General features: G+C 50.5%; 1 protein-coding gene across 1 annotated transcript in view; it reads right to left on the bottom strand.

Annotated features, from left to right (window-relative positions):
• Positions 1 to 15,300, bottom strand: part of VWA5B1 (von Willebrand factor A domain containing 5B1) — a 68,305-nt gene that overhangs the window by 25,906 nt on the left and 27,099 nt on the right. Inside the window, exons 5-11 of the mRNA XM_043909045.1 lie at positions 15,036 to 15,181; positions 13,987 to 14,118; positions 13,281 to 13,405; positions 9,026 to 9,202; positions 4,347 to 4,457; positions 2,058 to 2,260; positions 1,012 to 1,126 (exon numbers count right to left, since the gene is read on the bottom strand). Of these exons, the coding sequence (XP_043764980.1) occupies positions 1,012 to 1,126; positions 2,058 to 2,260; positions 4,347 to 4,457; positions 9,026 to 9,202; positions 13,281 to 13,405; positions 13,987 to 14,118; positions 15,036 to 15,181 (1,009 nt within the window). The remainder of the gene's footprint in view (positions 1 to 1,011; positions 1,127 to 2,057; positions 2,261 to 4,346; positions 4,458 to 9,025; positions 9,203 to 13,280; positions 13,406 to 13,986; positions 14,119 to 15,035; positions 15,182 to 15,300) is intronic.

Here is a 15,300-nt window from a genome sequence, read left to right as displayed (position 1 = left end):
TACTGCATTTCAAGTATCTGCTACTAGACAGGTGCTCAACAAATGACAGCTAGTTTAGCACTTATTGGCTTAGCATCCCCTAGAGTGATTTCCTCAAATGTACTGCAAAGGTGGAGAGAAAATGATCTGGGGAGTATGGCAGCCGTAGAGATGCACTTTCAATTTTCCCTTTGAGACAGACTGTGCTCTTTTGCTGCAAGGAATGCAGTTAGGCGGCAGTCTCCACGTGCATTGCCTCAGCTTTCAAACCAAGACCACACCTCTCCCTGGAAGCCCCCAGGCAACAAATGAGCAGTGTCTGGCCTTTCCACCCAACACAGATGACCTAATGGGCAACTCTTGCTCCAGAGATCCCTGGTGGGTTGCTAAGACCTTGCCAGACCTGCACTGACGTCCGAGGCTCTCCCTGCTCAATTCTTTTTCCCTCCTTCCCTTTCACAAGTGCTGCATCTGCACACAGACTAAAGAGTTTTCCTCCCTGTTTCCTCTTCCCTTCCACAGATTTTAATCCCTCAAGAAACTTCTTGCTCTTCAGCCTTGTTGTTTCTTGTCCCTGGAGGATATCGACCAACACAGAGACTCTCTAAGGGCTGGATTACTTGTGCCAGTTATGCAGGAGATGGAGAGAAGACTAATTGCCTTGATTTCTTCTGAGCCCTTTAGATTCTCCTGAGCCATCATTTATCATCATCAGGAACATGTCCAGAAAGGACCCCAGACACAACTCATATCCAAGAGGCAGTGATTCCTTTGGCAGCCCCAATCCTACCCACCCAGGATGGATGGAACATATGACTCAGTGGATGGAGACAAGGGTGATCTAGTGTCCTGTACTAACTCCAGAAATTGCCCACTCTATGCCTCCACCTGTGATTCTCCGTGGGGTGCAATGTGACCTAGTGGAGAGCTCAGATTTGGGGTGAAATCCCAGTTCTACCCCTGAGTTGCTGTGTGGCCAGTCTGAGCTTCTGAGGTTCCAGCACCAGAAGAGACTGAGGTCCTTCTGCCTACCTTGGGTTGCAGCCGCTCCCCCTCCTCCAGGAACTCAGCGCTGCCCTTGGACACAGTTGCCAACCCGTTCACCAGTCTATGGCAGACGTTGGGTCCAATTCCAAAGCTATAGCACCTGGGAGAGGGGGAGAAAGAGACTGGGACTTCCCACCCTCTCTGCCATTTTGTCCCCTGATAGGAAAGGGACAGATCATGAGCTATCTCAGAGCTGGCCCTGGCTTCAGGCAGAGGGTGAGGGAGAAGGAAGAGGGGCATCCATGGGCACTCATTCACACATGGACAACTCATCACCTCCCCCCAGTGGAGAGCCAAAGCAGGAAGGGCTTCCTCTGCTGAGGCTGCTCTTTGGGACCTGGATGCAAGGTCGTGAGCATCTTATCCTTCCTGAACTGTTGTGGGGAAAAGGCAAACTTTGAAGTCAGCCACACCACCTACAAAGGTCTGTCTAGTCCACGCTATGGTTTTTCCAGTAGTCACGTATGGATATGAGAGTTGGTCTATAAAGAAAGCTGAGCACCGAAGAATTGATGCTTTTGAACTGTGGTGTTGGAGAAGACTTTTAAGAGTCCCTTGGACTGCAAGGAGATCCAACCGGTCCATCCTAAAGGAAATCAGTCCTGAATATTCATTGGAAGGACTGATGTTGAAGCTGAAACTCCAGTACTTTGGTCACCTGATGTGAAGAACTGACTCTTTAGAAAAGACCTTGATGCTAGGAAAGATTGAAGGTGGGAGGAGAAGGGGATGACAGAGGATGAGATGGTTGGATGGCATGACTGACTCAATGGACATGAGTTTGAATAAACTCTGGGAGTTGGCGATGGACAGGGAGGCCTGGTGTACTGCAGTCCATGGGGTCACAAAGAGTCAGACACGACTGAGCGACTGAACTGAACTGAACTGGACACCACCCTGGAAGCAAAGCTCTGGAGGAGTTGTGGGTCCTCGTTTTTCCTTCTGGCATTTTCCACGTTACCCCAGGTCTGGCATCCCCAGCCCAGGGCAGCCCAGAAAAACCGAGCCCTAGGCCTTCAGCCTGTGCCCACCTGGTGGAGAAGGCGTGGTTTCGCACCAGCTCCAGCACTTTCCCCGTGTTGTTGACGGCACCGTCTGTGATCAGGAAGAGAAGCCTCGGGTAGCCTCGGAGCGCTGGCTGCCGGATGACCCACTTGAGCGGGGAGAGGATGTTGGTGCCACCCATGTCAGCTCGCATTTTCTGGATGTTATCACAGGCCATGGCCAAGTTCTCCTACAGAGAAAGGTCAAGGGCAGGGAGGTCGTCCCCAGGTTGTCATATGGCATGGAGATGCCCAGCACCAGGAGGATGAGTCCTTTGCTGCCCTGAATTTTATTTCAGCCTCACTGGAGTTGACTCCTCTTCCCGGTTCCATCTCTGCCTCATGTGCAGGAGGAACAGGTGGTCATTTTCTGGTGTGAGTTCCCTAATAACACCATCTACCAATGTCCCAGACGCTACCACTCATGATGTATTAACTCGCTGTTGCCCTTTCTTTGTTCCTCTTTAAAAATATAAACATCCCTGGAAAAGATAGCACGTCAGATCCTGATTGCTCAGCACAGAGGTTTCCTTGTCTGGGGAGTGAGGCAGGAGGCGTGGTGGAAAGACCACTAGTCTAGAAATCTTAAGACTCGAGTCCTGGCTCGACTGTGGCACTAAATGCCCAGGATACTTTGAGGAAACCATTTCCCTCATCTGGGCTTCAGATTTCTGCCCTTGTGGACCAGTACTGTGAGACCCAGTTGGGCAAGGGTTCCTGGCATTGGATGGACGTCACTGAGCAAGGACAGATTCGGCATTGGATGGACGTCACTGAGCAAGGACAGATTCCTGCTGGATGTTACGTGCCCTCCTGATCCTGACTCAGGAAGAAGCTCTTCCAACACGCACACTTGGAACGATGGAATATATCAAAAGTCCTCAAATGTATATGTACCCTTTGAACCAGCAAGACTAGAAATTTATTCCAAGGGAATCATTAAGGATGGATGCAAAGCCTTTGCTGCAAAGATAATTAGATAGAAAAAAAATGGGAACAACTTAAATGCTCAACTGTAGGGGTTTAGTTAAATAAGTCACAGTCTATCTGTGTAGTGGGATGCTAGGCAACGATTGAAATTATGTTGCAGATTAATACTTACTGGCATGGACACATGCTCAGGATATGTTGTTCTGTTAGAAAAATAGGTTACACAGACAGTAAGGGAGGTTTAATCCTATCTCTATTGAAAATGTGTGCAAGTGCTTAGAACAAGAAGGGATTTATACTAAGCTCTTAATAGTGTTTTTTTTTCCTCTTTTTTCTGACTAATGATGGGAGATTTTCAAATTTTTCTTTTTGACTATCTAGATTTAAAAATCGTGGGACAATCAACATATGTTATTTCTGTACTGAAGAAACCCATAAAGAAGTTATTTTTAGTTGAAAAGGAGTTCCTATGTCCCTCTTTTCTCCTTTCCTACACCTTCTCCCCCTCTTTCTCTCTCCCTCCCTCCCTTCATTTCTTCCCTCCTTTCCCCTTCTTTCATCCATCCCTCCATCCTTCCGTTCCTTCTTCCCTGTGTTCAACCAGGGATGGGGCCTGGGCCGCAGCACTGAAAATGCAGAATCCTAACCACCAGGTCAGGAGGGAATCCCTTAGGATGCTCCCATTCTGAACATCCTGCTGGGGCCGAGGTCTTTTTGTTCCAAACTGTACCTTGTGGTTTGGAAAGACTTCTAGACAGGTGGTCTTTCCACCACACCTCCTGCCTCATTCATCAGAAAAGGAAACCTCCTCTGTGCTGAGCAATCAGGATCTGATGTGCTACCTTTTCCAGGGATGTTTACATGTTTAAAGAGGAACAAAGAAAGGTCAGCGGTAAGTTAACACACCGTGAGTGCTGGCTGTGTGGAGCTGTGTGGAGCGCCATTCCCAGCCCCCTTGCCCACCTAGTCTCTCCTCTGCCCCTTGCTCTTCACGCCTTCCCTCAACCTTGCCTGAGTCCATCGTTCTAACGAGAGGGAGGCTTCAGTGGGTGGGAGGCCTAAGGTACCCTCTCCCTCCGTCTTCCCTGTGCTCCCTCCCTAAGCACACCCATCCTTCACCCCACGTGTTCCTTATCTTAGGGAGAGGGGAGGTCAGCAGATGGCCTGCAAGGGGAGAGCCTCCTCTGTGGTTGTCTGCTCCTGGCATCACCAGCTAGGTTCTACACAGGATTAGGGTTAGGGTCCTATGAGGGCAGGCCTTGAGGTTACCTCCTCTTTCCTTTCCCTCCCTTGACTCTGCTCCTCACCACCCAACCCCTCTTGGTCCCAACCATGCCCCCTCCTTACCTCATTGTAGGTCTGACTGGAAGGGAAGAGGGTTTTAAACGTGGATCCAAACCCAATGACATTGAAGAGGCAGGTTGGCATGAGGCTCTTAAGAGCCACCAGCATGGCATCCTAATAGGGAAGGGAGGAACTTTTAGGATTCCAGAAGGAGTTCTTCCCTTGGTCATCACACAGCACAGAGGCAGCCTCCAAGGAAACCTTTCGCCCTCTGCCTGCACCCGACATCGCTTCCTCCCCCAGAGCAAGAAATTCACTGATGCTGACCAGAGGCTGGGCCAAAGCCATCATCATAAAACTCCTCATCCGTGTAGCAAGTCTGATTTCTCAAAGTCATTCTATTAGTTTGCCAGTTCCGTTTCACCTCCTACTGACCCTGAGCAGTAAGGAGAGCCGGAAGTATGCATTCCCTTCTGCCAAAATAAAATTGACATCTAAGAGAGACACATGGCCCGGTCTCGCTGGCGGTGGAGCAGGCCTCCGTGTGGCTCTCATCCAGGGCCTTTTGTATCAGAAACCCCCCCCACTGTCATGAACTAGGATACATTTCCTAGGAAGAGTCTCTTTAGCTCATATCTGCTCAAAGCCCAGAATGTACTTTACATGCATTATCTCACATAACCTTCATGATAACTCTTTGAGGCAGGCACAATATTATTCTCATTTTATTTAAGAGAAAACTGAGGCACAGAGAGGTGGAGTGACTTGTTTGTGAGCATCCAGATTGTAAATTAGTGGAGCCAGGACTCAAATGTGTCACTCTGACTCCAAGCCTGTGAACATTAAAGGGTCTGAACCGATCTGACTAGGCAACACCAGGAGACCTTCATCAAGGTATTTTCTAAAAAAAATAATGACGCAGAGAGAAGGTGGAGATGACAAGTGGGAAAACGATGGCATTGATGTTGATGACACAATGCAATGATCAATGTCAAGCAGTCGCTACGTGCTAAGCACTTTATCTCTTTTCGTCTCTATAATATACATTATAGCAGAGTGGTTAAGAAGACACACTTTGAAGTTAAACATATCTGGGTTTCAATCTCACTTTTACTAACTTGACCTTGGGTTAGCTATATCATTTTTCTGAATTTCAGCATGGCACACAGTAAAACACTCAGTAAATGGTTATTATTACCTACCGTATGAAATACATATTAATAAAAATACCGCTATTTTACAGATAAGGAAACTGAGGAATTGCACTGGATCATAAAACCTAAGAACAGGGCTGAGTCTCTCAAAGCACAGCGCCGAGATCTTTAGTCACGTTGGCTCTGCCTTGGCACAGAACTCGGGAATGAGGGGCTTTTCCCCACCCTCATAGAGTTTATTGATGGCATCCCAGGGATCTCGGCATAGCTTCACAGAAACAAACTGTTACACTCCAAAATCTAGAAGGAAACAGTTGCAAGTAGATCCTGGCAACTTTCAAGCCATATGGTCTTTCTGGCTCCACAGCCCTTCAGCCCCTCACCCACCCCGCTTTGTAAATATTAACATCAATGTTCTGTCCATCTCCTTTTATTACTGTGTCAATACATTTTGTTTTTCTGCAAAAGAAGTCAATCTCTGTTTATTTTTTCATTAGCTGCTAATGTGTATTGCTGCTAGCAGAAGACTCTGCTGATCCATACAGATTGTCTCTGCTCACACCTATCACAATTTTTAAAGCCATGTTTTTGGCAGCAATTGGTAGTTGAAGGAGACCAGTTGCAGGAAATTAAATTGGCTGAACTTTGCCCTTTGGCGTGAATGTTTAGATTTCTATTCTCTCTTATATCCCAAAGCCTAGCTTTTCCTAAAACTTCAACCTGATGGGCCACCTAATGACTTAAGCAACCCCTCAAAGGCCTCATTGTCAATGGGGAAAGGGACCTGTGGCTTGAGTAATTTCTGTGACTTTTTCTAAAAGGGGCACATTTAGCAGAACGGGTTGTGCCAACACAAAGCCATTTGTGAAAGGATGACCTTGAGCTCCCTGAGCTGAACTGGAAAAGAAAGCATGAGCGACTCCAAGGGGAAAGGGACTGAGACACGAATCAGAACTAGAGAAAGCTATTGTCAGGGAATTCTGACAATAGGTCTTTAATTCAGGAACTGGATTTCCACTCATCAACAAACTCCATTGAACTGGTAGTAACTGCCTGGGACACCAAGCTGAGAAGGATATACAGATTGAGACCAGGCTCAGCACTGAAAAAAATGGCATGGTCAATTATATTTTTATTTTAAAATGAAACAGAGATGAATATTTTTTTAATGATAAAAGGTACAATTCACAAAGAAGATGGACATCATAAACCATTAGATATAATGGTCAATTATTGATGTCTGTCTGGGCTTGGGAGAGGGGAATGGAATGATGTGTGACATATGCTTGCCTCCCTGAATGAATCCTCCCTTCTCATCTTACAGAAAGAATAAATGACGCCCAGAGTTGAGAATCAACTTGTCCAAAGTAACATAGTAAGTCTGTGGCAGAACTGACCCTGCAACCCAAGCACTGCTTTTCCCACAGAGCTATGCAGCAAGAATAACAATCAGAGAAGAGAGCTTTTCTTAGTGGAAGAGTCTGTATAATTCCCTGCCAGCAATGTAAGGAAAATGAGCACTGAATCAAGATACAGAAAGCTCAGGTTCATGCACCAGCTCTGTGATGTTGGGAAGAACACTTAGCCTTCTGTGACCTCAGTCTCTTTACTTGGAAAATGGCGGGGAAAGGGGATTAAATGCTCTCTAAGAGATGTTTTAGGTATATGATCCCATGATACTCTAGAGTAACTGAAGAGATGTCTTACAAATTGGTACAGCTGTGGAATGGAATACACAGGGCCACACAGGCCTGCAGCGTGTTTCAGCACTCTAGCCCTGTGGACAGCTCCCCATCTTGCTGCTTGCCTTTGATGGTGGGCAGGACCCGGGAAAAGGTGACAACCAGTCCTGCACCCGAGTGTCAAGAGGCCTCAGACAGGGACTTGGATCTGATATATGTCTGCTCTGTCATACTTCAAGAGCAAACCCAGTCATAGCAAGGCTGAGGACACAGTTGACATCATGGGTCCCACTTAACCCCACCCCTCCCTGCTGATCCTATTGCCCTGGAAACAAGAGCTTGCTCCAAGGACAACTGGGAGAGGGATAAAATTTCAGGCAACAGCGGAGCCCTCTCCTTGGCCCCTCACCCCTTGCTCTCTTGAACTGTAATCCTTTACCCAGTTCAATAAACAGCAACCAAGGGCTCTTCATGCACGAACACAGAGCTAGACCCCAAGGGGAGAGAGAGATGAGGAAGATCTGCTCTTTCCCCTCAATAAGAGAATAATTCCAGAGAAGGAGGCAGACAGCTGCACAACTGAAAATACAAGGAAGAGTTGGATAATGCCATAATTGAGGTGAATGATCTCCTGAAGGAGACGGACTGCTTCTGGATGTGTAGAGGGAGGGTTCTATTCTTCTTTCACCTGCACTCCTTCAGAACTCTCCAAAGCATCAAGACCACACTCTCAGGAGTGCTCGGTTACCAGGGCTACAAGCCTCACGTGACTCTGAGCTTCTTGGTTTTTTGTTTTGTTTGGCCACGCCACATGGTGTGTAGGATCTTTGTTCTCCAACCGGGGGTTGAAACCCATACTCTCAGCGGTGAAGGCACCGAGTCCCAACCACTGGACCACCAGGGAATTCCCCTCTGTGAGCTCCTTGAGGGCAGAACTATATTTATAGCCTGCCCTCTTTCCAGACAGTAAAGAATCTGCCTGCAATGCAGGAGACCTGGGTTCGATCCCTGGGTCAGGAAGATTCCCTGGAGAAGGGAATGGCTACCCACTCTGGTATTCTTGCCTGAACAATTCCATGGACAGAGGAGCCTGATGGGCTACAGCTCATGAGGTCGCAAAGAGCTGGACATGACTGAGCAATTAACACTTTCACTCTTTCTGGATGTCCAAGCATCGAGCTTTGCACATATTAGGCATTTGAAAAAAAGAAAAGATGAACCAAATCATTTCACTGGATTCGACACATTCCTTGATGGCAGGGGCCATATCTAATGAGTCTCTGATGTCATGTGGTAGAAACAGACAGACAGATAGGGGTTTAATTTTAGACCATAACCTTGGGTACATTACTGAAACTCTCAGGATGGGTTTTCCCATTTGGAAAATAGTGACAACCGGACCAACCTCACAGGATGACTATCTGGATTAAACACCAAACTGTGCATTAAGTGGCTGCACAGAGTCTGACTCATGGCAGGTCCTCAGCAAATGCTAATTTCCTTCCTCTTTTCTCTGTTTCCCTCTCCACTGAGTCCTTAGTGAGGCGTTTTAGCCAGCGCAGGCATACAACAGAGCTGTGGAGAATTCCAAGGGAAGCTACTGATGACTTCATCCCCTGAAAATGGACAACAGTTAACATCTGCTCATATCACCGAGCAGAGAGATCTCTGTCTAAACTGATAACAACAAAAAAAAAAATTGCTCATCATGTCTCTTAGCCAGAGATGGTCACTTAAGGAAGTGGCTCAGATCTCTGTCTAAACTGATACAAAAAAAATTGCTCATCATGTCTCTTAGCCAGAGATAGTCACCTAAGGAAGCAGCTCGGGTGTGGAAGGAGAAAGTGCTGAGAAGCTGGTTACCCTGGAACCCTAGATCCTGGGGGTGGGGTCCTCGTAAGTGTACCTTGACGCGTTGGATGTTGGTCCCATTCATACTGCCACTCCTGTCGATGAGGAAGATAAACTCCCCACGGGTCTTCCTCAGGTTCGGCTGGACTGATTGGAGGTCGGGGCAGAAGTTGAGCATGATGACGGAATGGTGGGGGATGTCCTTGTGGAGGCGTTTCCGGATGATTTCTGTCTGGAGGAGAAAGGAAAACTCTCACTTGAGCATTCAAGGGGCCCAGAGCTACTGCTGGGGGCTCACCCTCGTGGCCCCCAACACTCTCCAAGTTTGATCAGACTCCCACTCATCCTCTGCGTGTAAGACTTCCAGGTTCCTGGCTCCTCTGTTAGATGTTCACAGGTTGCAATAGCAACAGGGACTTTGGAGGCAGAAGACCTGGGTTTGAATCTCAGCTATCACTGTCCAGCCGAGTGATGTTGGGTCAGTCCCTCCTCAAGGTCTGTTGCTTCTTTGGAAAATGGGACAAATAAGGCCCATTTCTCAGGGTGGTTCTGAGGATGAACTGGGCTGGCCTGCAGATGGGAAGCCCTGACAGGCGTGCAGGCCCTCAGCTGAGTAGTGGTTTCTTTCCCTTCCACATGCAGGGATGAGCCACTCTCGGGCTCACCTTGGCTGTGAACTTGGCTTCTCTGGTTTACCGATTCTCTCCCACTGATAAACTTCCTACTCACGTGTCAAGCTTTACCTCTTTGGAAATCCTGCCCCCATCTTACATGGACCTAATTACCTAGTTTCCTTGTCCATGGAACGAGGACAAGAGTACATACCTCACCGGGCTGTATGGACTAAATGCAGCACCTGTAGGGCGCCGCCGAGCAGAGCAACTGTTGCCAAACAGCAACCATCGCCACTCTTTGCTACTTGCCGTGGGGACCCAGGCATTTCTCACACTGCGAGTTTTTTTGCTCATCTCTCTGTCTCCCCTCTAGTTTGGGGGCTACTTGCAGGCAGACCCTGCCTGAGTCTCTTGCATCTCCAGGGCTCCACATAGAGCTCTGTATAAAGATGGGCTCAGGAAACATTAAAAGAAGGACACCACCACAATTCTGTATCTTTTCATGGATTCTCTTAACTGGCCTTGTCCTGCTGCTACTGAACTGTCTTTGACTCTTGCAGTCGTCTCTGCACCAAATCTCTTTTCCTCCATCCTCTCTACCACCCTGTCTCACCACCCCATCTTTCTATGTGTCTGTCTCTGACTGTCGCTATGTGTACATGTCTCTCTCTGTCTATTTCTCAGTCTGTCTGGGTCCCTTCCTCAGTTCAACAGGTGACATCACCATCCACCCAGGTGTTTAAAGCAAAGACCCAGCAGTCATCCTTGACTCCTCCCTCTTCTGCATCCTATCAGTATCTACTCCCTCAGGAGAGGACCGCCAGCTCTGTAGCTCAAATACCTTCTGAACGTGTCCTCTTCTCTGTCCCCACTGTAAACACCCAAGTTGGGTTTTCCTGGTGGTTCAGATGGTAAAGAATCCACCTGCAATCCAGGAGACTTGGGTCTGATTCCTGGGTCGGGAAGATCCCCTGGAGAAGGGAATGGTAACCCACTCCAGTACTCTTGCCTGGGAAATCCCATGGACAGAGGAGCCCGGCAGACTACAGTCCATGAGGCTGCATAGAGTCAGACACGACTGAGTGACTAATACTTTCACTTCACTTTCTTTTTTCAGGACCTTTGCCTGGACCTGTGCAATAGCCCCTTCCTGGCCTCTTTCCTCTCCTTTTCTCTCCCTGTGGTCTATTTTATACAGAGCAGGCGGTGTGATCATTCTTGTTATTCTCTTGCTTAAGCGACAGTGTCCTCTCATACCCATGCCAGGGCTCATGAAGCCCCTTATGGGTTGACCCCTGCCTACCTGTCCACCTCGTGTTTGCCCCACACTTCAGGCCACAGGCGGCACATTTCTGTCTTCCAAGCACATCACCATTATTCTGCCTCCAGTTCTTTGCACATTCTTCCAGGGTTTCATAATCCACCAGGTCTCATCCTGAGATAAGCTTCCTCTAAACACTTGGCAAAACAGCTCCCAGGACTCATCACTCATTATCCTATCATCCTGTTTTAGGTCTTTCACAGTCCCTAGCCCTTGCTCGACTGATCTTGCTCATATGCTTGCTTCTTGTCTGTTTCCCTGTGCTAGAACGTAAGCACCAGGAGGAAAGGATGTGACATTTTCAGTCTTCCCCGTGCCTAGAACAGAGCCTGATGCTTGCTGGGCACTTACTGTTTGTTGAATGAATAAATGAGAAGATGAATCTCTGTGGGCTTTTCTGTCTGCTACTGACCTGTGTACATCATTTTTTTTTTTTTGTCTGTCTCTCTCTCTTTTGTCTCTGCTTCTCTCTGCATTTCCATCTGTGTCTCCCTCTGTGTCATTTGCCCCCACTTTGTTAAATCACAGTTTTTGACAGCTCAGCCCACCCAGCTCTTCCTGATTGATGCCTCTGGGTGCTCCCCTGCCTCCCTGGTGAGGGATCAGGTCCTCCCTCCCACAGGGAGGTCCTTTGCCAAAAGCTACTGCCCGCGACAGGGCTCTCTAGATGACAGAGCCTGAGGCAGCAACGGCCACGTCAGTGACAGGAGCCTGATTTTTGCCTCTTGGGGGGTCGGGGTGGGAGCCTCGGGCTCAGGATTCTCTGCTGTCTCCTTGAGCTGCCATTATCCAATTACAATAAACTCATCACTTCTTAGCAGCTGCGGGTTGATGGCTGTCATCCCTGAAGCTCATGAGAATACAGGGTATTTGCATAACCAACCCAAGGTGGCAAATTAATTCTCATTTGCTCCGGCGGTCCCAGAGCTAATTGATTTGAGGCTTGGCAGGCAGGCAGGCAGGCAGGCTCACTGCCGACCCCCTCTGCCTGCACGCTGCGGTTCTCGGAGCCCAGTGGCACCCCGGCATGGCCACCCCTACTCTTGAGAACCCGGCTCCAGCCTCTTCTCCCAACTGACTCACCTGGGGGCACCTCTGGGAGGGCAGATGTTTCCAGCAGGGTCTCCAAGGTACGGGTGGGCCCTGAGCCTTCTATACCTTCCCTTCACCGTCTCCCCCACCTCCCGCCAAGCAGGGGCCTTCGGGTGGGAGCTCTACCAAAGGGAAGGATATCAGCTGTAGGTTTTCTCTGCATTCCTGTCTGTTCCTCTCCACCGTCCTCTGCCCGTCAGACCAGCAGGGGCCAGAGGGGCCCTTAAATTCAGTGCAACCGCCCCACATGAGCGGGGCAAAGTCCTTTGCCTCAGTGTCACGAAAGCCAAACTCCCTTTTCCCAGCTCACCCGTTATTGTGGGTGCTAAGCCGCAGTTTTCTCATCTAAAAAGGGAGATGACAAAAAGCAGTGTGCCCTGATTCTTGAGCCTACCTTGGCACTCAGGACCCAGGGCGCTGTGCAGTGACCTCAGCAGGAGGGAGACTGCGGGGGTGGCTTGTGGCTGAGGCTCAGCATGCTCTTACCCCCTTCCCCACTCCCAGCCCCTGCTGAGGACCCCCTTATCCATTAACTTCATGGGGTAGGGGTGGGCAGAGGGAGAGGGTTTCCCTGGCTTCCCCAGCTCTGCCTTTATTCTTTACCTAATAGCAAGCAATGATCCCAGAGGAAGGCAAATCAAGAGACCCAGGAGTAGAGATGGAGCTGGGAGGGCACCTAGCCGGAGGGCCCTTGGTGCCTTTTAGGGGCAGACTATCCTGAAGAAGACCAAGGTCATTTTTGCCAACAGCCTAGAACTTTCCTAGCTTAGGAAACTTGATGGGCTTCCCTGAGAGCTCAGTTGGTAAAGAATCCACCTGCAGTGCAGGAGACCCCGGTTCAATTCCTGGGTTGGGAAGATCCGCTGGAGAAAGGATGGGCTACCCACTCCAGTATTCTTGGGCCTTCCTGGTGGCTCAGCTGGTAAAGAATCCACCTGCCATGCGGAAGACCTGAGTTTGATCCCTGGGTTGGGAAGATCCGCTGGAGAGGGAAAGGCTACCCACTCCAGTATTCTGGCCCAGAGAATCCCATGGTCTGTATAGTCCAACGGGTTGCACAGGGTTGGACATGACTGAGCAACTTTCACTTTCATACTTTCAGGCACCTGGATGGCTCTAGGAGCAGGTGACCTCTCAGGAGGCGGGATCATCAGCTTGCTGTGTGACCTCAGGCGAGTCCCCCCACCCCACCCCTGGGCTCAGGCTTCTCACTGGTCCAGCGAGGACCAGTGCCCAGAGCCACCCTAGTTCTGCCACCGCTGACGTTGCTCAGTCACCCTCACCTTTCGCTCTGCACTGCTGTCCTTCTTCATCCCTTTGATGAAATCTGCTCTTCCCTTCAGGTGCTGATCGAACTCCCCCAGGGTCATGTCCCCTTTCTCCATCAGGACATGTGGCATGTGGGGCTCTGCAGAGACGAGACAGCACTGTCGGAGCATGAGGGCAATGCGGGGGACCTTGGTGGAGGTGTGGATCTTCACTGTGGGGAGAGCTCCCAGTTGGAAGAGGGGGATGGGATCCGTGGCCATTTGAGGCATGTGGGGCCATGAAAAGACTCCTGATCTGGGAGGCAGGAGAGTGCGTGACTGGACTTTACCCATCTGTAAAATGGGAGTGATCCTGGGCTCTGATCTTTTTGCATCTTGACAGTCTATGAATTCTTAAAGAGAAAAAAGAGTTGCTCTCTGGGGTTCAGAACTGTTGGGGTCTCACTAAGCTTAGGTGTTCAGCTGGCCTGAGAGCAAAGTGCACCAATGGGTGGGTGAGACAGTGGGGCCTCAGGAGCTGAAATGGGGCAGGAGACACTCAACTCTGCCAACTAGAGCCACGTTTACACGGAAGCAAGTTGTTGGCCTCCTCTCCTCTGCCACGTAGCCTACCCTGTCCCTGGCCACAGGGCAGCGGGGGTGGCAGCTGTCTGTGTGCCCTGGGACCAGCGCCTCCTCCCTCCCACCGGCAGCCCCAGGGGCCCTGCCGGGGACACAGTACCGCTGGGGTGGATGAGGATCTCCACGGGCCGGTCGAAGGTGTGCCTGTTGGCCAGGGTGACGATGATGCTCTCGGCCGAGCTTGCGGACGGGGCGGCGTCAGCTCGGATCTCGTGGGTGGGACTCTCTACCCCTGAGTGACACAGAAAGGTGGGATAGGTTCGGGGGTCCCCAGAGAAAGAGGGGCTTGGTGGGGGACCTGGAGACCCAGGCCGGAGATGACTGCCACTCCAGCCCCATCAGGGGCTCCTGACCTGCTGGTGTGCAAAACTGTGGACAGCCCTTCTCAGTTTCCCCATCTGCAAAATGGGAGTTTATCGAGACGCGGTCGGATAGCCCCTCCTGCCCTGACTCCGGGACCCAGTGGGGGTTAAATGGGTGGCTTCCTCTTAGGGGACAGAGACAAAAGGAGCTCCCCGCTCCATCAGACGGCCCTCCTCAACGCCTCACGTGCTGGGATGTGCACTCCATCAACGCCTCTCGTGTTGGGATGTCGCTTGCTCTGGGAGAACACTCATGGACGAAACCACATTCTTTTGAAGCCTTGACTGGGAGGCGGACGGGGACTGTCAGAACAGCGGTGCCCGACTCTGGCTCCTATTAGAGTCACTGGGAGCTTTGCAATGGTTCCGGTGCCAGGGCCTCTCACCCCACACCGGTGTCATCATCAGAAGCTCCGGGGTGGGATCTAGGTGGCTGGATTTGGAAAGTTACCCCACTGAGCAGGAGGACCCCTCACCCCCACCCCAGGGGAGGGCCGGAGAAACATCTCTGTGGCTGTGGCCTCCCGGAGAGGACCTTGGACCTCCAACCTCAGACTTCGGATTGCTAGGCCCTTGTGGACATTTCCCCAGGGAAGCCATTGGTGGGGGGCATTGGTGGGCACAGTCTTAAAATCTGTCCTTGGGAAAGAGTCCTGTTGGGCTGTAGGTTGGCCACAGGCTGTTGTCCGCCTGGGCCGGCCAACTTTCTCTCGCTCCCTTCCTCTCCCCACCCCGGGACCTCGAATCTTCTTTCCAGCCCCATCAGGGTCTAGGCAGCACCTCTCACCTGCGAGCAGGCAGGGCCCACGAATCTCCAGCTGGAAGTTGAACTCGTATTCCATGGGGTTGGACACGTCGGTGTCCAGGAGTGTCGACAGGCACAGTCTGTTCCAGGAGTCCAGGGCCCGGCTGCCAAAGCAGTGCTTGTCTCTGCTGGGAAGGGGGCCGGGAGGAGGGGAGGGGGGAGGAGACTCAGCAAGATGGGAGCACTGGCTTCAGTTCCCACATGCGCACTTGGCAGAGCGTACATCTTCACCCGAGTCTCTCGGACT

This window comes from Cervus elaphus, chromosome 8 (assembly GCF_910594005.1).
Source record: "Cervus elaphus chromosome 8, mCerEla1.1, whole genome shotgun sequence".
In the NCBI taxonomy this organism is placed as follows: Eukaryota; Metazoa; Chordata; class Mammalia; order Artiodactyla; family Cervidae; genus Cervus; species Cervus elaphus.
Note: the sequence above shows the minus strand (reverse complement) of the source record. Positions and strands in the feature narration are given on the sequence as shown.